General features: G+C 41.6%; 1 protein-coding gene across 1 annotated transcript in view; it reads right to left on the bottom strand.

Moving 5' to 3' along the window:
* Nucleotides 1-24421, bottom strand: part of agrn (agrin) — a 476432-nt gene that overhangs the window by 258966 nt on the left and 193045 nt on the right. The window contains exon 4 of the mRNA XM_017305640.1: nucleotides 22869-22907. Coding sequence (XP_017161129.1) covers nucleotides 22869-22907 — 39 coding nt within the window. The remainder of the gene's footprint in view (nucleotides 1-22868; nucleotides 22908-24421) is intronic.

The following is a 24421-nucleotide window of genomic DNA, read 5'->3' as shown; positions in this document are numbered from 1 at the left end:
CACACACACACACACACACACACACACACACACACACACACTCGTTCTCAAAGGTGTTAAATCTTTCCCCCAGGCTAACAAGCCCTCGACGCCAGGGCAAAAGGGGAAAGGATTTCTGGGAATAGGAAGAAAGTTGAATACGAAAGATAACAAGGAAGGTTTTAAATCAAAGGCGAATTTCAGTTCAGGTCAAGTTCTGTATTCCGATAATTTAAAAGTCTCTAAAATATTTGGGTTAGGGTGGTTATTTATTTTAGACATGGAAACAATATAGTAATAACACTGTAAGTTATTTAGTTTTTAGAAATTTTAATAAAATATTGTCACAGGAATGTCGCCATGTTGTTCACGCTGCAATGCATTCTCAGTAAAAGACATGSAATGGTGAAACTGTCTGGTTCCTCCAACCAAAACAGTGATGAGTAACATTAATAAGCCTTTTCAATTTGAACCGGAGCTCTTTGAAATCGATTGGAAAGTAGAAATCAGAAGATGTGATGATGAGGACCAAACAGAGGAAGAGGAAACTTGAGCAGCCAGAACTGTTTCTGTGTATTAAAAACTCAARAACACGAAATGGAAGAGCTACTAAAGCCACATTAGAAGCGTTAAATAAAATCTTCTGTTTGTTGCACATCTCTGCGCAGTGCGGCGGATTTAACTCATCATGYAAGGCTGTATGAGGCCTTGAACAGAATATGACTTTGGGCCCCCTCTTGCTGCTAAAATCATCAGCCTCTCTAACAGCTTCTGTGTTAGATTTAGTAAAATCTGGGAGACGGGGAGTAGTTTAATTGGCCAACATAAAAAGCAATTAGTTATTGTTGCAGTTTACCAATATGTATTTGTGAACAAACAGATCTCCATCTCAGAGATTAAACTCACAGAATCAGATTGTTGTTATGGCAACAAAACAATCCAATTGTGAATATTGTTCTACAAAGTAAACTTGCCAACTCCTTAAAATCGTACACTTAAATGTTAAACATTTGAAAATATTTTAATTTGTGTATGCCGAAACCATTAAATCAAATGTAGCAGCATTGATCATCTCAGTAAACACAGTAAACAAATGTTACATTTATGTATCTCTGGTCCGTGTTAAAATATTAGCATTCATGGGGCCCCTGAATCCCTGGGGGGCCTGATGGAGCTGCTGACTTAATTTGGATTAAACAGAAGTGCAAATAATTTATATTCATTTTAACTGTATTTTTTTATTAGTTTTTTTAAGATTCTATTCTATAGTTGTGGGTTTAAATAGTTTCACTGGAGATGTTTTTCTGTAGCATTTAATTACCCAGTAATATTTTAACTTTTCCTGTCTATTTAGCATATTTAATACAAAAGCACGGTGGATCGCCTTGGCGCCCCGACCACCAGGCTTAGCAAGTTTTCTGGGGGAAACCCTGTACTTCATATTCATCTTTTTTAGATTTGATCTTTGAACTTCAGGTATGAAAATGTTAAATCTCTATTCATAAGAGTAGTTCCTTTCCTGAGTTAGAGGCTGGTATATAGTAGAAGAAAAACCAGCAGCCCTTCAGGATATATCATGTTTGCTGGAACGAGGCCAAGCACCGTTTAAAAGCACAAAGCCTTCAGCCACGGCTGTGAAGGGGGAGCGCATCACAACAAAGCTCAAAGGACTCCTATTCACAACAGGTTTTGATTTACTTGCAGCTAAAATGTGCTCTTTGTGTTTTGCGTAAGTTTTACTTAGTTCAGGAAAATTACCTGTAGAAGGTAATTTAATYAAAGATGACAAAAGCTTTCTAAAATGTCCCATTTTCACATTTGTGGTGTGTGGAAGAACTGTTTCAGCAGCAGCAGGAGGAGGAGCGGATCGCGGTGCGGTGCGGTGCGTTGCGTTGCGTTGCGTTGCGGTGCGGTGACACCAGCCGGCTGTGAGAGACTGAACCCATCTGACACCAGAGGGAGATGTCACGGCTAATTCATGTCACATGTTGGGAAACTCGGTGAAACAGCCTTGTTTCCTACAAGTGAGCAGAGATGTTCCACATATGTGCAGCACATGTTGACTTCATTGCGTATGCAGTCCCCTTTACTTTGAGTATTTTGTAGTGACAGGGCTTATGCATGAAACAGAGTTGTCAAGCATTTATACATGTGGTGAGGAGTCAAGTGATTTGTAGTTTTATTGAAACTGAGTTGTGAAGAGATAAAGGAATACAGTAACTTATCTTACTGTAGACAGAGTAAAAAACAAACTCTTGGAAAAAATGGCAGCACAGGGAAAGAAATCTAAACTTAATGCTTTTCCATACAAAATAATATTGTTTCTTTACAAATCTGTTGTCTGGTTGCAGGCAGCCCTGCGACAGACTGGCGACCTGTCCAGGGTGTAACCTGCCTCTTGCCTGGAACGTTAGCTGGACATAGGCACCAGCACCTCTCCCGACCAGAAAATGGATGGATGGATGGATGGATGGATGGATGGATGGATGGATGGATGGATGGATGGATGGATGGATGGATGGATGGATGGATGGATGGATGGNATGGATGGATGGATGGATGGATGGATGGATGGATGGATGGATGGATGGATGGATGGATGGATGGATGGATGGATGGATGGATGGATGGATGGATGCAGGCAGACAGGCAGGCAGGCAGGCAGAAGGTAACATTGAACCTGTGTTTCATAAATACTTAAGTATTGCTTTACTATGGATTTGACACTGCAGCACACTAGGGGTTGTACCAACTAGTTGACCAGTACACTCTTCGACTCTTTACTCTGCAATGACTTTTTATGGGGCCAGTCCACTAGTCACAATCATGTGACAAAACCAATTTTTCCAAGAAAATGAAAGAAAGTAAACTAGATGAGTTTGTCAGACAGCTCAAATTGTATAAAAATGTAAATAATTTACTAAAGAGAAACTGAAAATTTCAGCAAGGGCTACTGGAATGGACGCTGCATGGTGCAGTGGTTAGCGCGGCGTCCTGCATAGAGACTGTAGACCGTCGTAGTCTGGAGACCAACTCATGTCCTCGGTTCACTGGGCCCATGCCTCTCTCCCTCGCTCCGCTCTCCCTTCCCCCTTCCTGTCGGATTGCTGTCAAATAAAAGCAACTAGTGCCAAGAAAATTCTTTAAAAAAAAAAAAAAAAAAAGACTACCGGAATGAATGTTGGACATTTGTGTTTATCCAACTGATCAGCGTCACCCTGCATATTCAAGCTATTAAACTGGCAGCTTTATGCTCTTAAAAAAACTATGTAGATGACATTGTTTTGTTTTTAGCTAATCTGGACGAGACTGTTCAGGCTATTGATAAAATTCTAAAGGAATTTGGAAAATTCTCAGGACATAAAATTAATCAAAAGAAAAGCTCCTTATTATTGCTGAACAGAAATAGCCCTCCAATGCAAACACAATTCACATGTACGGTAACACTTTATTTGAAGGGGGGTTAATAAGACTGACATGACACTTTCATAAACATGACATAACATCTGCCATGAACMTGAATAAGCCTTCATGAATATTTATGACTGTTGTCATAAAGCGCCATTATGACGCTTTATGACAACAAAATGTCTTTGTTATGACAACTTGACATTAACCAAGAAATCATTACTGTTTAGACTTCACTGTTAATAACACAAAGATACCTAATTTTTAAAGTGCAATCAGTAATACTTTTACAACAAATTTATATCAGTAATGATTTCTTGGTTAATGTCAAGTTGTCATAACAAAGACATTTTGAATAATGTCCACTTTGTATTAAAAGTGGCATAATTTACTGAATGATGCTTTATGACAACAGTCATAAATATTCATGAAGACTTATTCATGTTTATGACAGGTGTTATGTCATGTTTATGACAGTGTCATGTCAGTCTTATTCACCCCCCTTCAAATAAAGTGTTACCACGTGTACTTATGAGGGCTTTACCTACCTAGGAATTAAGATTAGCCCAGACAGAGAAAATAGTTTCTATAAATTGCGATCCTTTAGTGCAGAAAATATTAGATTCTCTAGAAAGATGGAATGAGATGCCAATTTCAATGACAGGTCGTATTATCATTATTAACCCCTGTGCGTGTGAGGACTGAGGCAAACGTAGAGGATGATACAAGATTTACGTGTGTGGGGTCAGTTGGACCCCATTTCTAGACAAAAGGGTTAAAATGTGTCATGATGTGGTGTTGTTGGTGGTGAGGAATACGCAGGTAGGCCCAAGTCGACATGATGAAATGATGTTTAATGATGAAAATCAACAAAATCCAAAAACGTGTAGCACAGGGAAACACGGAGGAGACGACGTCTGGCGAGGAAAGACAAGGACCCGACAAGGAACAAAGACAACAGGTGGATTTAAATACACAGGGAGGGTAATCAGGGAACGAGACACACCTGGGAAGCAATCAAGGGGAAGGAGACAGGACACCACAAGGACTCACAGGGGAACAGAACTAAATAAATACAGAAAAACCTAGAAATAAATACACAGAAAACACAGACCCTACACCATACACCAACCATAAAAGACAGTCCCTGCTGCTCAAGGTGGTTCCTGATCTCGAGTGAGAATGCATACCCTTTGAGGTACCTAAATGCGGGCAGGGAACCAATCAGCCTCTTTGAGGCCCTCAGCCTCAAAGAGGCTGAGGGCCTCTTTGAGGCCCTCAGCCTCAAAGAGTGAACCCACAAAACCCAACAATACCCTCAAGGGTGGCTATAAGACACCCAAACCAAAAACAAAAAGCACAACAAGGGCGGGTGGAAGGGCGCTAGACGGGGTTTTTCTAGCCAAAGTCCAGAAAATGAAAATCGACCCAACCAGGGTGGGCAGAGCGGTGGAGGGCAAGAGTCCATAGGAAACACAGAAGAAACTCAGTCCAAACAAAAAAAACAAAATCACGGTCAGGGCGGAACCTGCCATGAACTGTTCGTGGGCCGGCCACAGCGCAGGAGGAGGGCACCTTGTGGGAGGTATTATGAGAGGAATATTTTTAAAACTTATTAACCCTTTTTCAAACCTTTTGACCCATTATATCCTCTCTTATGCCCGGATTCAGAAAATGCTGTGCGCAAAGACTGAGATCACAGAAATAAAAGCGTCACAATAATCAGCATTTATTCAAGACAGATTCACCACAGTGCAGTGTTACAGACCACCACAAAAGCACATCACAAAACATCTGAAAACTCAGAGCTCAAACACATGAATCTACCTGAGAGAGGGAAAAAGACAAAATATGGAAACGACAAACAAAAAGCAAAGACGTTTTTGGAGAATTGCAAAAGCAAATTTGATTTGTTACTCCTGTGTACGAACTTTTATAGTAAAGGCGTATTCTTCTCTTTAATTTATTCAAGTAAGGCGTATCTTTGCTCATCCAACCAGGAGCTGTCTCGGACCCTCTTAAAAGTTACAAACTCTCTACAATTTGTTTTCAAGATCAAACACCAGTTGTCATCCATCCATCCATTTTCTTACACCCTTGTCCCTCATTGGGGTCAGGAGGGTTGCTGGTGCCTATCTCCAGCTAGTGTGCCGGGCGAGAGGCGGGGTCACCCTGGACAGGTCGCCAGTCTGTCGCTGGGCAACACAGAGACACACAGGACACACAACCATGCACACACACACTCACACCTATGGAGAATTTGGAGAGGCCAATTAACCTGACAATCATGTTGTTGGACTGTGGGAGGAAACCGGAGTATCCGGAGAAAACCCACGCATGCACAGGGAGAACATGCAAACTCCATGCAGAAGGACCAGGCCGGGAATTGAACCCAGAACCTTCTTGCTGCAAGGCAACAGCTCTACCAACTGCGCCACTGTGCCCACCAGTTGACACCTTCACCTAAACAAAGTGGAAGCAGAGCTTCTCCTCCACTGGCCTGAACTCATGCTGTTTTATGGCTTTTCACAAATCAGTATGAAAGCTGGAACTTCTCCCGATTCTTTCCCACACAGACAAAAGGCAGATCAAAAGATCTAGCAAGCAATCTGCTGTAACTACAGGTACCATAAAGATTAGTCCAAAAACTATATTTAGGCTATTTCAATCAATACAGGTTGTTAAGTTTTAAAACTAGCATATTTTAAATTTATTTTCTGAACAGAGGTCCGGGGACTGGCAACGGCACAGGAAGCATATCCCCGGAGGCGGGTCCGGCAGTCGTCGGCGATGCAGGAAGCAAGTCCCCGGAGGCAGGTCTGGCGCGCGTCGACAACGGAGGAGGCGTTGGGGCCTTGGGAGGTGACGGAGGAGCCGCTGGGGCCTCGTGAGGCGATGGAGGAATCGTTTGGGGCCGGCTCAAGGCGGAGACTTGGAAGGCCGGCTGAAGGCGGAGACTCAGGAGGAGCAGTGGGAGGCATAGACTTGGGCGGAACTGGGGGAAGAAGAAGCTCGGGAGGAGCAGTAGGAGGCATAAGCTCAGGAGGAGCAGTGGGAGGCAGAAGCTCGGGAGGAGCACAGGGAGACTCGGGGGCAGAGTCAGATTGGCAAACTCTAGGAGCAGAGCCACATCGGCAAACTCTAGGGGCAGAGTCACATCGGCGAAGTCTAGGGGCAGAGCCACTTCGGCGAAGTCTAGGGGCAGAGCCACATCGGCNTCTAGGGGCAGAGTCACATCGGCGAAGTCTAGGGGCAGAGCCACTTCGGCGAAGTCTAGGGGCAGAGCCACATCGGCAAACTCTAGGGGCAGAGCCACATTGGCGAACTCTAGGAGCAGAGCCACATTGGCAAACTCTAGGGGCAGAGTCACATCGGCGAAGTCTAGGGGCAGAGCCACTTCGGCGAAGTCTAGGGGCAGAGCCACCTCGGCGAAGTCTAGGGGCAGAGCCACCTCTGGAGCAGGCACTGGAAACTCTGGAGCGGGCGGATGCTGCGGTGAGTACTGCCTTGGTGCAGGGACTGGGAGMAGCTGAAGGCAGCGGAGGTGACGCCCAGGGGCTGGGATCTCCGGTGGTTCAGGGCAGCAGTGACGGCGGGACCCAGGGGCCGGGTTTTCCGGCGGCTCAGGGCGGCTATGACAGCAAGGTACTACTCCGGGCAGTCAGATCACCAGCCACAATCCCCATCACTGATTCGGGCTAGAAGGGACTCCTCTCCAAAAGACTCCTTTCCRGACCCCCGCCGCAGCCTCTGTCGTCTGGGTGGGTTTAGGTCTGAGGCGAGACCCAATTCCTCCAGCATCAGCGGAGATGGCAGGATCTCTACATTCTGGTAGAGATCCCTTTGCAGTGGGAGGCATAGACTCGGGAGGAGCAGTGGGAAGCAGTGGGAAGAAGAAGCTCGGGAGGAGCAGTGGGAAGCAGTGGGAAGAAGAAGCTCGGGAGGAGCAGTGGGAGGCACTGCTCTGCGAGGTGTGGATCCAGCTGCTACTGGGTCCACACCTCGCGGGCCATTATGTCAGCATCCTCACCTCTTTTCTGGTAGGGTTTGTCTGTCATGACGTGGTGTTGTTGGTGGTGAGGAATACTCAGGTAGGCCCAAGTTGACATGATGAAATTATGTTTAATGATGAAAATCAACAAAATCCAAAAACAGGTGTAGCACAGGGAAACACGGAGGAGACAAGACGTCTGACGAGGTAAGACAAGGACCCGACAAGGAACAAAGACAACAGGTGGACATAAATACACAGGGAGGGTAATCAGGGAACGAGACACACCTGGGAAGCAATCAAGGGGAAGGCTTTAGAACAAAGTGGCTTTAGAAATTCATCCTTTAGTGCAGCTTCATCTAGTGGATGCATAAGGTAACTCCAGCCTCTACTGTAGCATCTATTCTATGCGTCTTATAATGCGGTGCGCCTTATATACAGAAAAAGTTTTAAAATAGGCCTTTCATTGAAGGTGTGCCTTATAATCCGGTGCCATAAAATACGGTAAATAAACACAGAAAAACCTAGAAATAAATACACAGAAAACACAGACCCCAACAAAATGTCCATTTTCCCAAAATTCTTATACCTTTTCCAGTCCATTCCTTTACACATTCCAGCTTCCTTCTTTTCTATACGGAAAAAGCCTTTACCAAATTTATATGGAACAATAAACGCCCCAGATTGCGACTCTGTCTTCTTTATCTGCCCTATGATCGAGGTGGGTTTAGAGTGCCGAACATTAAGCTGTACTATTGTGCAGCGCAGCTTTGTGCTGCTACTTCCACCAGTGTCAKACCCTGTTGGGTACAAATAGAGAACAACTCATTAACATTACCTTTTTCATTCTATCTTTACTCAGCTGCACTTAAACATCTATTAAAAAACACCAAAAATCATTTTCTCAAAAACACAACATCAGTTTGGCACCACTCCCATACGGCTTTAGAGGAGGCATCCAAGATCTCATGTCTGTCACCTATTTGGGGAAATATTAGATTCAAACCATGAAGAGCAGAGGGTTTAGAATATGGATAAATAAAGACTTAAATAAAATAGTGAAGCAGTTTTGATGTCCTTTGAACAACTGGTAAACAAGTACAGTCTGCCCCAAAAGCATTTTTTAAGTACTTAAAGAGTAGAAGCTTTGTTACTGCCTCACTGACGACTGGCAGTAAACTACCGCAAAATAATTGTACAATACAGTTTTTTCCTAGGCAAGACATTTTGCATTTTAGAAAACCAGCATTTAAAGACAATATTAAACTGAAGGAAAAAAATACTTTCCATAATAAATCTTTTAGGGAATGAATCAAAATCTACAGAGCATAATCAACATTGTTATATTACCAGTGTTGGTGATGTATGTTAAAAATGCAATGTTAATTAAACACTTGTTTAGTCAAATTCAAAGATAGGTTTGTCAGTTTCCCTAAAAAGATGGTGTTTGATAAAGAGTTACTCCCACAATCGCAGCGTATCTGTGACGTCACGTGTTTGCCTGGGAGACAGCAGTATGGCGTCTTGTCTGGATCTTATCATATCAAGGTMAGTTCCCCAAATCTATTWAAACMTGCTCTTTTTGTCCTCTCTTTAATGTGTTTATGTAATGTAATGGTGATGTATTGTCTCAATGTTTGTAACTCCCTGGCGGACATTATACCACAATGTATGCTGCGTTTATGCTGTTATGTATTCTGTATCTCAATAAAGATCTATTAGCGGCGAAGAAAGAAAAACAAAACAGGCTCGGAGTATGTTTTTTTTTTCTAATAATCTCTGTATTACTCTTCACCTTTTTTAATAAAGGAAGTTGCATACTTAACATTTTTTAGTCAGATTCTAAAATGTTTAAACACATATAGCACATTTACACAAGGAATGTAAACAAATAATCCCTTTTCAAATACTCTCCAAATCTCAGGTAAGACAATACAGTGTAATAAAACTATTATGTTTTTAGGGTTAACTTTAATCAGTCAAACCGATTTGCTCAGGAATAAATGAAATATTTTAGTGAACCAAAATATTCCAACTAGATGTTACCTGACKTAATATCTGTGTTTAACTAACTGTCATTTGGGAAAGCCTAAATGAGTCAGGTGTTCTCCCRTGGTATAYKAAACCTGGACCAGCTGGCAGCAGGCGAGGGGAGCTGCGTGTTAATACARTGGGAGCWGACGTCACCGAAAACGTCGGACAGATATTGCAATTAGGTGATGCACTGATGAACCSAGCAAAAATGTGAGATTTATACATCTACATTCTCGCCTACAAACATTGTTTAAATCATGTTGTGTCACGGCTGCTAAGCAACATAACCTTCACCTCGTTGCCTCGCGCGCTGCAGCAGCTGGATGTCTAAAGTTAACCTCAGCGTGGATCCCACGCTCCTCCTTTCACTCGAACTGGACACAGGCTGACCGCTATGGATATTTACATCAACCCCCTGTGAGGAATTATGATTAGTTATGAAGAGTTATTGATTAAGGTAAGAGTTTAAACCCACCGCGTTAGCTCTGGTTGCGCAGCTCTACGGGAACCGCAGGAATAACTCTTAGTTGCGCTTTCAGAGGTGCTTTGAGGAGCGGTGAGAAAGAATGATGTATATTTGTGAACAAAACAATATGCAGCGTTTATATCTCAACACGCTGCCCAACGTTTGGCCCTGTCTTCCCTGTARAGTTTAGGTTTGTGTTCCCGGTTAGCCGGTGCGTTAGYGGTTAACRACCCAGTGCTAATCAGACATCGTGCAGGTTTAACCCGGTGAGGAGCTTCCCGCTCTCCTCGCAGTCACGTATCACGCTGATTTTATATTATTTTATTATTATTACTAGTATTATTTTTCCGGTTACATTAAGCATCAAACCGTATYAAATGCTTTGCTCACTTAGTCAGAGTTAATGCGCGAGGCCACCGGACATTGAAAAATTCGTCCAGAAACTCGACCAACCAAAATAGTTTCTGTGTCCCCTTGTTAAAAACTAAACAGACACGAAATGAAAGAGCTACTAAAGTTACATTAGCAGCATTGAATTAAATCTCCCATTTGTTGCTCATCTCTGCATAGTGCAGCGCATTACCACATCATGCAGGGCCGGTCCAAGGCTGCATGAGGCCTGGAGCAGAATATGACTTACGGGCCCCTTTTGTTGCTAAAAACATCAGCACGTCTAACAGCTTCTGTATTAGATTTAGTGAAATCTAGGACAGGGGGAGTAGTTTAACTGGCAAACCTAAAAGGCAATAAATTATAACTGCATCTTACTAATTTGTATTTGTGAACAGACGGAGCTGAAACTCAAAGATTAAACTCAGCATCAGATTGTAGCTGTGGCAACAAACCAATCTGACTATGAATATTGTTCTTTGTACTTCTACAAAGTAAACTTGCGAGCTCCTTCAAATCTTACATATAAATGTTAAATAATTTAAAGTCTTTTAATTTATATATGCTGAAACCATTTTGTCAAATTTAGCAGCAATGATAATCTCAATAAACAAATGCTACATTTATATATCTGTGGTCTATGTTAAAATATTAGCATTTATGGGGCCCCTGAAGCTCTGGGGGGCCTGACGTAATTTGGATTTAACAGAAGTGGACATAATTGATATTTATTTTAATTGTATTTTTTGATTAGTTGTCTTTAAGACTAGTTGTGGGTTTATATAGTAGTTCACTTACAATGTTTTCCCAGTGATATTTTTACTTTTATTGTCTACGTAACATCTTTTAATACAAAAACACGGTGGACCGCCAGTGGACCGCCTCGGCGCCCTGACCACCTGGCTTAGCAAGTTTTCTGGGGGAAACCCTGCACAGCATCTTAAAAGCATTTCACAAAACTACTGAACTAAATGCAAAAATCAACTAAATAAAGTAACGAAATCCAAATCTTGAGTGAACRGAGCAGCCAGTTGCAGTTAATAAAATGTTGCCCTTAGGTGTTAATGTTTCACACAGCAGTCTCATAAAGCCTCACGCTCCATATTTGACTTCAGTGACACTCGCCGCTAATTATGGAGTTACGGAGCGTGCTGCGGTGCATTGCACGAAACTCCAGTGGATAAAAAAACAAGCTGAGCTGAAGGAGTGCTGAGCAGACACACAGCGATGTGCCAGCCTGCTGCTGCCTTATTACGGGAAACCTTTGACATTTTCACAGCACTTTCTGTTTATGTGCTCATCTCACTGTGTGACTTGTGAAACTTAACTGCTCCACACCCCAAAACTTGCTCAAATAACCAAAAATTACAGAACGTCGCACACAACAATGAGGCTTATTCCCTGTGCGTACAATCAGTAAACATACAAAATAACTTCCTATTTTCCCTCCAAGACTAAGCACAACACCTAAATTGCTCATATTACCATCAGTTCTTCATTATATTTCCATTTCTCTCTCCCTTTCATTCATCCCATCATTATTTAAATGAGCAGGCAGGTGGATGCGCGAGGCTGACAGAATACTAAGCACTCGTTCCATTTGTTCCCTTTTGTGCACACAGTCCCTGTAGTGTATGGCAAAAGGCGAAGGCAATGTAATGTAATGATGAGCTAAATGGACAGAAGGTAAACAAAAAACACAAACAAAGCAGGCTTTAGGGAGAATTAATTATCCCGACGTTGCCAGCGGAGCTGAACACCAGTCAAATCTTGACAAGCTGGCAGAATGAACYATGGACAAGTTTTCAGCAGCACGRTTCAGAACGAGTCAGGCTGAGATTCATGGGTTTTTAGGCGACATACGCATCCAAATGGCTCCGCAACAGAAGAAGGAGTCAGAAAAGATAGCTAAACAATAGATTAAGAGATTCATTAACTGTGAARCTGATCATTAATAGGCAGGAGAATGAGGTTAAAAAGCTAAAACAATCTGGAGAGAATAAAACAGTCTAAAGATGAAAGGTTGTGGATWTCAAAARATTTGAAGTGCCATCAATAAAATATTATTAAGTCTTCCAGAATTATGCATTAGTATAGTTTTTTTGTTTTGTGTTGCATGAAATTACAACAGAGGAACTGATTCAGTTTTCTGGGATGAATTCAATTCACGGCACCAGCACCTCCCGACCCCACTGAGGGAAAAAGGGTGTAAGAAAATGGATGGATGGATGGAATTCAATTCACTTTGTTAAAGATTTAACAAAAAAATATAATAGTTACTAAGGAATCTGGAAGTAAAGCATATCTGGACTACATGTTTCCAATCTGGGCTTTAGACAGCAAGGCTGAAAAGAAATACATTCAACTGTTTGTATAAATGCACTCACAGAACAGACACAGATAAATACAGTGTACTTTCTTTAGAGACCACTAAATGGAATCAAATGAAATATTAACACACTGAAGGAGGGTTTGTTGAAAATATTTCATTCACCTTATTGCTGGTGTTGATGTGGAACTGACTGTTTCCATCCTCCATTCATTTTGATGGATATTTTGATTGCTAGTCTTAAATAGTGAGCTGCATTTTTTAAAACAATCTTATTCTACATAAATAGTAAWACATCTACAGACATGTCAAACAGTTTGCTGCTGCACCTCTAATCAGGTTAAACTCCACTTGTAGATGAAACTGGTGAAAGTTTAATATGCACTTCTGAGATTATTTTCATTTTCTTTAGCCAGATATAATCTAAATGTCAAGATTATAACCTTGATTAAGACCTGGAGTCTTTTCTTAATTTAAGTTTGTCAACAAAAAAAAAACACCCATAGAGGAAAATGTTTAGTTGACTTTGCGACTGAGCTGACAAGCAGGGAAGAAATGTTAGCTTCTATGAAGGATGAAAGCACTGCAGGAAGCAGGCAAGGTATGATTTCTGTCATGAAGTGCGGTTTTGGTGATGGCGGTGGGCCCAGGTTTGTTGAATGAAATGATGATTTTAATGATAATCATGAAGGTGAACAGAAATCTAGGCAGCACAGGTGAACAATGAGGCTAAGAACTCAAACACGCTGGTAGCACGGTAAAAGACATGTGACATGACACTCGACATGGACCCAACAGGGAAACACAGACACAGGTGGGATTAAGTCCACCAGGAAGTAATCAAGGGGAACAAGAGGAAAGCTGGAGATAATCGAGGGGTAGGCRGGACAACATGGAGACTCAACTCAACACAGAAACCTAAATTAACACACAGAAAAACCAAATCCTCGCAATTTCAGTTTAAAAAAAAAAAGTCTATGTGAATTAGGTGGAAGGCCAGGCTAAAAGTCACAGAATCACGTTACAACATTCCCTCTCATCTGCATGTCACCACCAAATGAAACCAGGTTTATACCAGAAATAACTGGCTGAAATCAACTCTGCTGCTMCTGCTTGATTGTTGATGCTAAAATAAACAGGCACAAATAACATTGTCAATGTGCAATTGAGAAGTTTTGATTTTGGTAATGATTTTATTTTTAGTTCTTTACTAAATAATAGAAAGAAAAAACTCCTCCTAAGTAGCTATACCAAAATAAAAAACTACGTAGCTGTGACCTAAAAACCCAGGAACATACCAAACTGTAATTTTYATCCACTGTAACACCATAACTAGTTATTAAAATCTAATTCCTGGTTGAAAAYTTAGATGTCAACACCAAAAATGACTTTTTATCCAGAACAGTTTCTAGTTTTGGAGCTTTTTCTGTGTGTGAATCACTGGAAACCAGAGGTGTGCCGATCGATCGGCCACCGATCATAATCAGCCGATTTCCATGAAAAAGTGTATGATCAGTGATCACCAATTGATCACTGTCTCTTGTTAATGACCACCTAAACCAATCAGCTGTATCTCACTTCGCAGCCTGCGTGTGCAGGCTGGTCATTACCAGTGATTGGCCCTGATGGGAGATCGGAATTGGAATCGGCAGCAAAATTCCTGATTGCAGCGTCCCTACTAGAAACCTCATGGAACTGAACCACAAAATTATTAATGCATGTAACTTTCTTATTGTCTGCTATGGTAAGAAAGGATTTCAAGCACAGATTCTTATAATTGCTAGTCTAACCATTAATTTAACATTTTTCAGACACAAGCCAAGCATCTGATGTTGTAAATGTGTGCATTAGCTTTAGGTTTTTTAAGGAAAGCCTGTGAGTCACTGGGCGCTCCATCGTTCTCTATGTGGCTGTTCTGGGCTGGATCTCCGGTTTCACATCAGTTTCCTGCACGTCTTCTCTTTCTCTCCTCACATTCGTTCCTAACAACTTCTTGTTCGATAAAAAACATTTTCTCTACCTGCCAAGCAGTGACTGAACATCTCAGAGATCAGACACATCTAAAAACATTTCTAATTAAGGATGTGTTTCTACAGGAACATAAATCTGGAGATATTTGTCTGCCATTGTTTTCCTCATGCTTTTCGGATGTGATTCAGTCTCTTCCCTGACAACACATAACCAAACTATTGACCAGTAGAAGTCAGTCCAGCAAATCCTCTAATCAGTATTCAGAGGGTTTACATGTAGAAATTCATACAGAACGGCATAAATCTTGCAGAGATGTGCATAAATGCTATTTTGAAAAGTGCATGAACATAGTAGTGTGCTATTACCCTTCATCATGCTGAACGAACTGGCCTAGTTCAGTGTATAAATACTCCTTACACTGTGAGGGAGTCGGAACAGAAACGTTTAAGTAAGAGGGACTACAAGGCTCTCTCTTTTTATTTCTCTCTTTGTCTCAATATCTTTTCCTGCGCTCTGTCTCGCCCTCYGCTATCATAAGTCTTATTAAAATTGTGGAAGAAGGAGCATTCAGGAGCACTCAGACCAGAGCCTGGCTTTCTGCAAGGGCTAAGGTGGGGGGGTCTGCAGGATGTGGGAGGGAGTGTCAGTGGGGGGTGGAGGGGTGGGTGGAATTAGGGGGGTGCTTGCCTGCTTGGCTCTGTATTGGGAAAATAACGTATCAGAGCATAAATGGTGTTGCTGACATGCTACTGGGCCATGTGTCAGTGTGTTGTAATTGTGTCCAGTCGAGCGAAACACAGATATTCACAGATACACACGCACACCCACGGACACACACACACGCATATGCAGGCACGCACGGACACACACACGCACGCACACACACACACAGGGACCGATGCTTTGCCCACTCTAGCGTTGTCGTCATTCCTTTGGTTTGATTTCTGGACCTCAACCTGACGTCAACCAGAATGTGACTGTGTGCGCGTGTGTATCAGCAGGGTGAGACCTCCTACTTACTGCAGATGGAGCAACCACATAAACCATAAATTAAGAATAGATTTTTTATGGGGACAGCATGGATACGTCTGCAAATAGATGCATGTGGACCTATAAGTGTAGTGGGTTGGAAAGACCAACARCAAGCAAAAGCATCAATTACTTCATTAGGTAATGATCTGGTCTCCTACATGGATGTGAAGTCACATCTTAACAAACTATTTCAGTTTCACAGGATTCAGTCTTCACAATGTCTCCTCTGTTTGTTTTTAATGTTTGTTAAAGAAATAAGATTTTGACATTTGATGTGATTTCCACAGGGTCTTTGGTAGATCTGGATTCAGCTGAACAGCAGCTTAACATAAAACTTTGCTTAGATAGCTTGAGTTGAAAAGTTTTTTTCTGTCTGCTGCAATATCTCAGTTTAGTTTGTGTTATTTTACTAGTTCACATCAGATGTTATCACATAAACAGGTCATATTGAATAATACAGAGTTAAATTAGATTAAATTAGACAATGAAAGTCTAACTGAAGGAAGACCGATCTTCATGTTGTACAACACAAGTTCCTGTTTTAGCCAGCGATGCTCATGGCAGCTGCTGTTACTGTTAAATAAAGGCCGGACCGGATCTGACTCTCAGTGCTGCTCAGAAAGCAGCAGTCCATTGTTTGTCCTTGTGACTGGTTTGTAGCGCAAACTCTTTATCAGCTCCATGTTGCACACAAAGCAGTTTGATGTGAAAACTTTCCCCCACTGATCAGCTTGCTGTGTGACAGAACAGTCTGTCAGACACGGAAAAGAAAAGGTTAATTTTACATCCGCATACATATCCTCTTACTCCGAGTATGGAGTGAAGAACATGCGGAACCTTGAAAGATTCACCCCAAATCCAAATATATTTCATGGTTCAGAAGAACTAAGATGGTGTTAAATACACCCAGCTCTCCTTTACAAAAAGATGTGAGTCAGGACATGCTGAGTTTGAGGAACTTCAGAATGAATAGTTTCATATCTACATGAACCCCCAGTGACCACACAGTCAAAGTTTTCTAAAACATTCACACAAACCGTATAATCCAACATCAGGCTGTGGGTTGGTGTGTGTGCTACACGTGGAAACACACACACACATACACCCACACACACACACACGCACACACAACTTAAGATTCAACTGCAATCAGTAAACAATGTTTCAGACTGAGCCCAGAAAAACAAGAAGCACGGGGTGAAATGTTCAGCTCGTGAAACTTGTGCGAGTGTGTGTGCACGTTTTTACAGAAGATCAGTGAACTGCAGATGTCTCACTCTAACTGCAGCAGATGCCACTGTGAAAAAAAACAGAACCGCACAGATATTGTTGAGCAAAACAATCCTTTGACTTGCAGTTCTTAAGGATACAGTGACTGCAGGGCTGAGTTAATAGCAGGATATCACAGCAGAGTACAGTTAAGAATCACGTTGACCCGGGAAGCCATTTATTTTTCCCTAATTAGCAACCTGACAGTGAAATTACGGTTACACACTCTACTAGTTTGGTCATTTTCACTCAACTATTAAATTAGTGCCTGCTCATCACAGCTCCAAGCAGAATGATGTCTAATTTAAAATAACTTGCTGCTGTGTTAATCAAAAATGCAGCTTTTTACGGCTTCTGTGGCATAGTTGTGCCATCAACACGCGGAAGACAGAGCCAGCTAGTTTAAAGAGACATGCTAATTACTTCCAAAATATGACAGCGAGCTGAGAGGAGGAGGGTTCCCTGAATGTCTCTGCACAGACATGCTGAGTGACTTCTTCACAGATGCAAACCTTCATTTTCTAAGATTAAGGGATTTTAAAAATAATTTTATTTACAACTCCATTATGAAAAAAAGGCTTCTTTAGCTCTGACATTATAACGATATTTCACATGTTTTCATGTCTTTATTTTATTAATTTAGCTTACATAATATTGTGTGTTTTGTATTTTTGAAGTGAGGTGGTGCAAAGTTAGTTATAGTACCTGTAACTTTAGAGGAAATATATCACAGTAAGTTTATAAAATCATGAACAAATCCAAAGAATAAAGCAAAACTAACTGAGAGTTCGACAGGAGCTTCCCTCGTCTATGTAAAAATGTATGGTTGGGTTAAGTTTGTAGCGCTTTTTTAATATATATGAACAATGTCCATGTTACTAAGCAAACGAGGCGAAATTTTGAATTTTATAACAAGAGTCCAAAACTTTTCAGCTATTCTGCATTTCTAAAATTAGCTAAAATGGTTAGCCCTCCAGTGCTTTTCTTCTAAAAACTCATCGCCATGGCAACAAGTTTCAGGATCTCAAATTCATCGCCATGGCAATGGGTCGCTCAAACTCCTCGCCATGGCGATGAGGTAAGCAAGTTTAAAAATCTAACTTTTAAATAGTCAAACTATCCCTTTAAAAGACTCTTGTTGATTATTTCATGAGGATTTACATAAATGTCTTTGCATGATGATCAGTAACCACAAACAATCAAAACATTTTATGTTTTTAGTATTTTTAAAAAATGACATAGCATCTCGTTGTTTTACCAAAATATGTGTGGACCCAACATATAGTATAAAAGTTAATTTGATTAATCATCCTGTAAGCCATATTAAGATACTTGAGGTAGCTCCCCTCCTAAAAAAATATTGTAACAAAAAGGAGATTTTTTTTTTTACAGCAAAAACAGAATGTGTTTAGTTTTACTCATACATGGTTTTAGCGTGTGGTGGTTAGACTCTCAGGCTGCTTACCCTGYTGCTACCCAGTCCTAATACTCTTCYGAAGGAAAGCGTCAGAACAATCCCTAACAGCAGAGACAAATTTACTACAAACTTCGAAGCAACATCATTAAAGAGGATCTTTGTTGCTGTGCAGCAGAGATCCTGAGTGGCAGCCCAGTTCAAGACTRAGATATCTGGCAAAAGGACAACATTTAAAAGTCTCACTTAAGGCTGACATGTCACTTGCAGATTTCCTGATCAGACCCACCACTGAATCAGATACAGTGAACAGAGACTCTGCCTGACAGCTTCCAGATARCATCAACGGATGGTTCAGTACACTGAGCATCCACATCAAAAACCCACCCATCCTTCCAGCTCTGCAGCCTGTGAATCACCTGCATTTTCAAAAAGTCAGGTTTATTTCACAGCTGCAGGGTATATAAAAGAAGACCTGCACTGTTAACTACATAAACAATTACTGCCTGTCAAGAGGATCAAAAGCAAACAGTGCTGCACTTTCCAGCTTGGTTTCTCGCTCATTGCAGCTGCTGTTTTTCTCTCTTTGGACATCTGATTCTAAACTATCTCGGCAGATCAATAGTGGTTAAGCTCAGGTGAGATGAGGCAAGCCTGAGTGTAAACTGTATCTGAAGGATGGGCCTAATCTTTTGGTTTGAATAGCAGCCAGTGTGGATAGTACTCACATATGACTTGTCTTTAACGGTTTGCCTTCTGTGAYTAGCTATGATGTTGCTAGTTTTGTAGCTTGTTTCTTAGCTGGCTAGCTAGCTACTAAGCTAACTAACATCGGCTGTGAGGTTTCTTATCATTGATTTGCAACATTTTAGATTATGATAATCTCTTTTGTAACATTACCACTATAGCTTAGCTATAATTWTAGCATTATCATACTCATCATATAACGATAACTTAGATTTTCAGTTACAGCCACAGCAAGTCATTGCTTTTCCATATACAAGTAAACATGCCTTTGGAAAGTTTTTTTCTTATTAATGAAAAAAAAAAGTTTTTTCTTCTTTTGATGGAGTTAATGACATGCTGATCAGAACAACTGATGCATTTCAGACTTTTCGTTTTTTGTATTAATTGTGCCACAGCTATTTACTATGTATCATAAATCTTTTATTCTCAGGAATCATAACACTGAATTGGGCTGAATTGTGAGAGATAAATAAACTGCAGTTAATTAAGCTGAATATTGTTTCAGCCTCAGAGCAGAGACACCAGACGCAATCATTCAATCTGTCCACCTAAAAATGTGAAATATTTACTAACTTTAAGGAAAATTATTAAACGTACTATTTTTTTTCTTATTGTTTCCTTGTAGTTATACTCCGTGCAACAAGACGTACATATATGGAGTTCAGCCCTGTTTTTGGAAGATTTGTGCAATTTGCATGATAAAATTAAGCCCACCTAATTATATCACCACTCRTCATAAAACTGGGCTACCAAGCTCCTCTTTGTATGAACCGGACACAGCCACAGATAATCAGAATCCTAAGGCAACTTTTCAGYCTCACTTTTGATATCTTGATGTGAGACGTTCTCTGTCAGCCTCCCCGCCCCGGCTGAAAGATGAGGTAGATAATTCTACTGTTGTGTGAAATCTATGATGTGAAAAGATTTAATTAAGATAGGCCAAGGAGTCCTAATTAATTCTGCCTCTTTGCACGTCGGGCTTACTGTCAAGAACAGAGGGAAAAGGCTTCGGCAGAATAAATTACAGGGATGCTGTAACTGTTCTTCAGTCAATCTGAAGGAGGTGATGGAATTGATGCACTGGGTTTCCGTTTTCTCTCAGAGGTTCTGTTGGTTCCTGGTAATGTTTTTCCACAATAAGTGAGCCCACTAGCACTTCTTTCGCAGGCGTCCCACCATCTAAGATCAAATCACATTTCAGACCGGGAGTTTATTTTGACTGTCAGTCCTCTGGAGAGACCTGTCAGTGACAAAATGTGAAATTGAAAGCTTCCTTGCAAATGGGTTCTTGCTGGCCAAGTGGTGCTGAAGATGGTGACAGTCACTAGAGACCTCTGAACTATCTAAGGCTCCACTCTTCCATTACACCTTCTTTCCTCCCAGTCTCTGGGTTATATTGAATCCTGATTGGCCTTTGTTTAGTCACTCACCTCCGGCTGAAATTGAATGAAATGAAAGGCCCAGGAGGCACTGAAGATGCCTCCTGGGAGCCATCTTCAGTGACTTTCCCACTGAAGACTGAGACAGAAAAGTAAATCTATTTCTGTTCAATTACGACTATTTTTGGCCACAATTCGTCTGAAGCTTGTCATTAACCTATAATAGATGGCTATCGCAGCTGTACTCCTGCTTCTTGTCCTTGGCTGGYGGGGAAAGTACTGTCCATGTTTTTCTAAATTCAGACATTTAACAGCTTGAAGCAAAAGCCTCATTTATCAAGCATTTCTCTCAGCCAAGCCCCGTTCCCCCAAGTCCAATATTAATCCCCCAAGCTGCAAATTCTATGAGCTTTCCAGCTTTGGCTAAACACGCAACAACTGTCTTATTATCAGGAGACGACAGGCAATAATGACTGTGGCCTGAGCTAAGCAACTGCTCCTTTGAGCTTTCAAAGAAAGAAGCTAATTAAAGGCTGCTTTATGACTTTTGTCACTTTTTGGACTAGTGATTATGGGCCATTCAGTGGGGAAGATTCGTCASCTATTTGTGTATGGCACACACCATACATTTCATCAAAATGCTTTTTGCTTTATGTTGTGCCAAACCTGCACATTTCTCCTCAGCAAGCYCCCAGACGTTYCCTCAGTGTTTGCAGAAGGAAATTCTTCGACTTTCTGCACTCTCTCCTCGTGCTAATAAGGACATCTCATCAACGGCATTTCAGAGACAAACTAAGCTGTTTAAAAATGCCGGCTCCTTGGTATTTTGTCTGTGATTTCCTGTAATTAAGTACTGTGGAGTGGAGCGTCCTTGGCTCTAAGGACAAGTTCAGTGGAACGAGCTCTGTGCTCTTTGAAGCCAATTTGAATAATGGCTCAGCTGCATTAGCACTCTGCTTGTCTCAAGCATCTTTCCCAAAACCCCTCGACTCCTTCAGAAACTATACATTAAAAAAAGAAAGAACGTGGCCCGCTGCCATATTTGGGCCAACTCTAATTGTCTAACTAATCTCCTCAGCGTTAAATGACCCAGAGAAACCGGGTCCCAGAGGGCAGGCTTACCCYGCTGATTGGAGACTTTGCTTTTTGTTTTCCTCGGCATATTAAACCAACGTAGGCTGCTGGTGCAAAGCMTACAGAACTATTGGAAATGTAATTAAGTGCCAGGAACGGCTTTTAAATGGTTGACTAGTGCAGAAACAAACTGTGCCCTTTAGGCAGCAAAAACTTTAATACATGGGAAATGAGTGGCTCAATCAATAGGCAGGACCTCATTTCTTTTGTAGAGGWAAATTCAATGCAAGGCGGGAGYGGGATGCTCCATTGTACTGAGTGCCATCTTTCAGCAGGATAGTCAAAAACAGACCAACAGAGACCTCTCTGCCAGATCCAATCATTCATCGGGACAACTGCATCAGTCTTAGAAAACCACAAAACAAATGGAAGCTTCAGACAGAGCTGGAGTTGAACCCCAGAGCTTTGGAATGGGGAGCAATGTGAGAAAGATCCAATATGCTCATAACAACTCGCAATCATTTCACTTCTACAGTGAACAGATAATTATCTCCCAACAATTTCTAATTTGATTAGTTTAGTGACATGTTTCACCAGCTGCTTTTAGTTTTGGTTTCTCCTCTGACCGACTGTGTAATTATCAGAAACAGATTCAGAGAGTTCACACTGCAATCTTTTGTCCATCAGAGGTTTTGGGATCATCAGAAGACTTTTCTCTGCACCGAGCAACTCACAATGATGCCACACCTTCAAAAAGGAGGCTGTCCCTGGCAACTGTGTCCATCTATGCAAGGCGGGAGCRGGATTCTCCCACCAGAAAAGAAAAGACCAGCCCAACTATAAAACACTGTCTCACTGTGTTACTGCTGATAAATATTCATGATAGAAGCTTGAAAACCAGCTGTTTTCCTCCAATTAAAGCTCTCAAACTTACAGTGTTTTAGAAATAGGCTGTTGCTTTTTGTTAAATTAGCGGCTCGTGCTTCTGGCCAAGAACAAAACTGAAACCATAAAGAACCGTAGCACAAGATTTATATCCATCGCCTGGGAAGAGAACATATGGATAACAAGCCGAGATGAAAGTGACGCTTCCTGCCTGTGTTTTCTCCAGGTGCATGAAGTAATGTTGAGATGTTCACAGAGACAGGAAGGTCCATTATCTGACTATAGACAAGAAGCTTCATCCCAACTAGCTGTGCAGAGGAGATCAAATCAAGTCATCAAAGGGGACAGAGCAGAAATGATCCAGCACCCACCGTACCAACGGCACTGAAACAAAATGCAGTGCGGCTAAATCTGGTAGAGAGGAGGCTGCCCTCTTCAGAGGTCTGCTGTCTGTGGCATCACTCTGCAGAAACCCAACAAAGACAGAAYGGAGGACTTACCATCAGGAGGCTGGGCCGGAGTGAAGTGAGACGGTTTGTCTGAAAGAGACAGACAGACAGAAACAGTTTAGTTTGGGGAAATCTGGAGATTCCTCTGGGTAAAGCCAAGTAAATTAGTTGCTTCAAAAGTAAAAAGAAAGATAAAAAAAAGAAAGAAAGCAAACAAATTCTGTCTTTGTACTTTTCTATCTAAACCCACTGGAACAGTGTGGCTGGGCCCTGCAGGGGTCAGGYAGAGCTAATCGAACACGAGTGAGTTTCAGCAATATTAACATCATCACCGTGTCGTGACAGTCGCTTATCCTAATCATCCCCAAACATACGCCATGACTCCGCATAGTGCAAGAGCACAACAAGGATTTGAGGACAAGGGATTTATTTTTGATGTTCTTATCTGGTTGAAAAGTTCAAGATAAGACGGCAAATGCTCACAACAACGAAGGAGCAGGGAACAGACACTCAGCTCCAACCCACCTGCAGACACATGTGGARTAAATCTGAAAGTTTCCCCCAGTAATACATCACATGACATTATGCTGCACCGCCAAGACAGTGACATACGGCRGCCCGGTACGTGGGAGTACAGAACATCAGAGCTGGAGTGTCAAATGACTGGGAAAGCCTCAGCTGGACGGCCTGTTGTAACCCAAGACCTTCACAGGTTCCACAACTTGGCCTCTTTAAGTGAAGTGGCCTCTTATTATTTTACACGGCAGGGTGTGCAAATAAATCAGAAAACATCAACTTTTTTATTGCTGCTACACTGAATGATTATTTTTAAATTATAGGGTCAAAAGCAGGGGTGAAAGTAAGGGGGTACGGAAGGGTACTGCGTACCCCTAAAAGATTTAGGGGGGGTACGCAGTACCCTCAAGAGAGGAGCGGCTGTCTGCTGTAAAAAAATCAATGGGTTCACTGTGCAGCTGTGAATTCACCCACTAATCAGCCGTGACTGATTCGTTTTTCAAGAACAATCTAAAACACGACTTAATCAGTTAATAGCTTTTTTTTCTCATTTCATATTGTTTCTGAATTGTTCGTGCTTTGCTAGAGCAGGGCGCAATATGTCGATCGCGGAAGGTTTTGAATCGATCTCGACATTAGGTGACAACGCAGCCAGGACACTGAGAGCAGCACGTCCTCCTCTGGCTCCTTATCAAAACGTTGTAATTTTATTAAAGAGCAACAACAAAAAAATCTACATAACGTGCTCAAATCAATGACCCAACAACAATAATAATCTCAGTAATTAATTGTTTTAACAAGGTGTTGCGCAATTCTGTGCGTTTTGGTTCCATTACCAAAATAACGAGCAGAGCAGGAGTTTAAAATGTACTGATCAACCACCGCTGTGTTCGGGGGAGCGCTTACTAATAAGGGCAAAATAAATATCAAGCCTGCAAACCTAGTATTGTAACGGACTGGTTGTTATGTTTTTAACATAATCTCGGTTCGGCTTGTGGAGCGCAGGAGGTTGCCATAGCAACGGAGGGCTTAAATGACAGAGACTGAGAGTAAAAAGGTGAGAGTGGTTTAGAGTTGATCACCTGTTC

The sequence above is a fragment of the Poecilia reticulata genome, linkage group LG7, assembly GCF_000633615.1.
Source record: "Poecilia reticulata strain Guanapo linkage group LG7, Guppy_female_1.0+MT, whole genome shotgun sequence".
Lineage (NCBI taxonomy): Eukaryota > Metazoa > Chordata > Actinopteri > Cyprinodontiformes > Poeciliidae > Poecilia > Poecilia reticulata.
The sequence above is the reverse complement of the archived record's forward strand: the minus strand, read 5'-3'. Positions and strand labels throughout refer to the sequence as shown.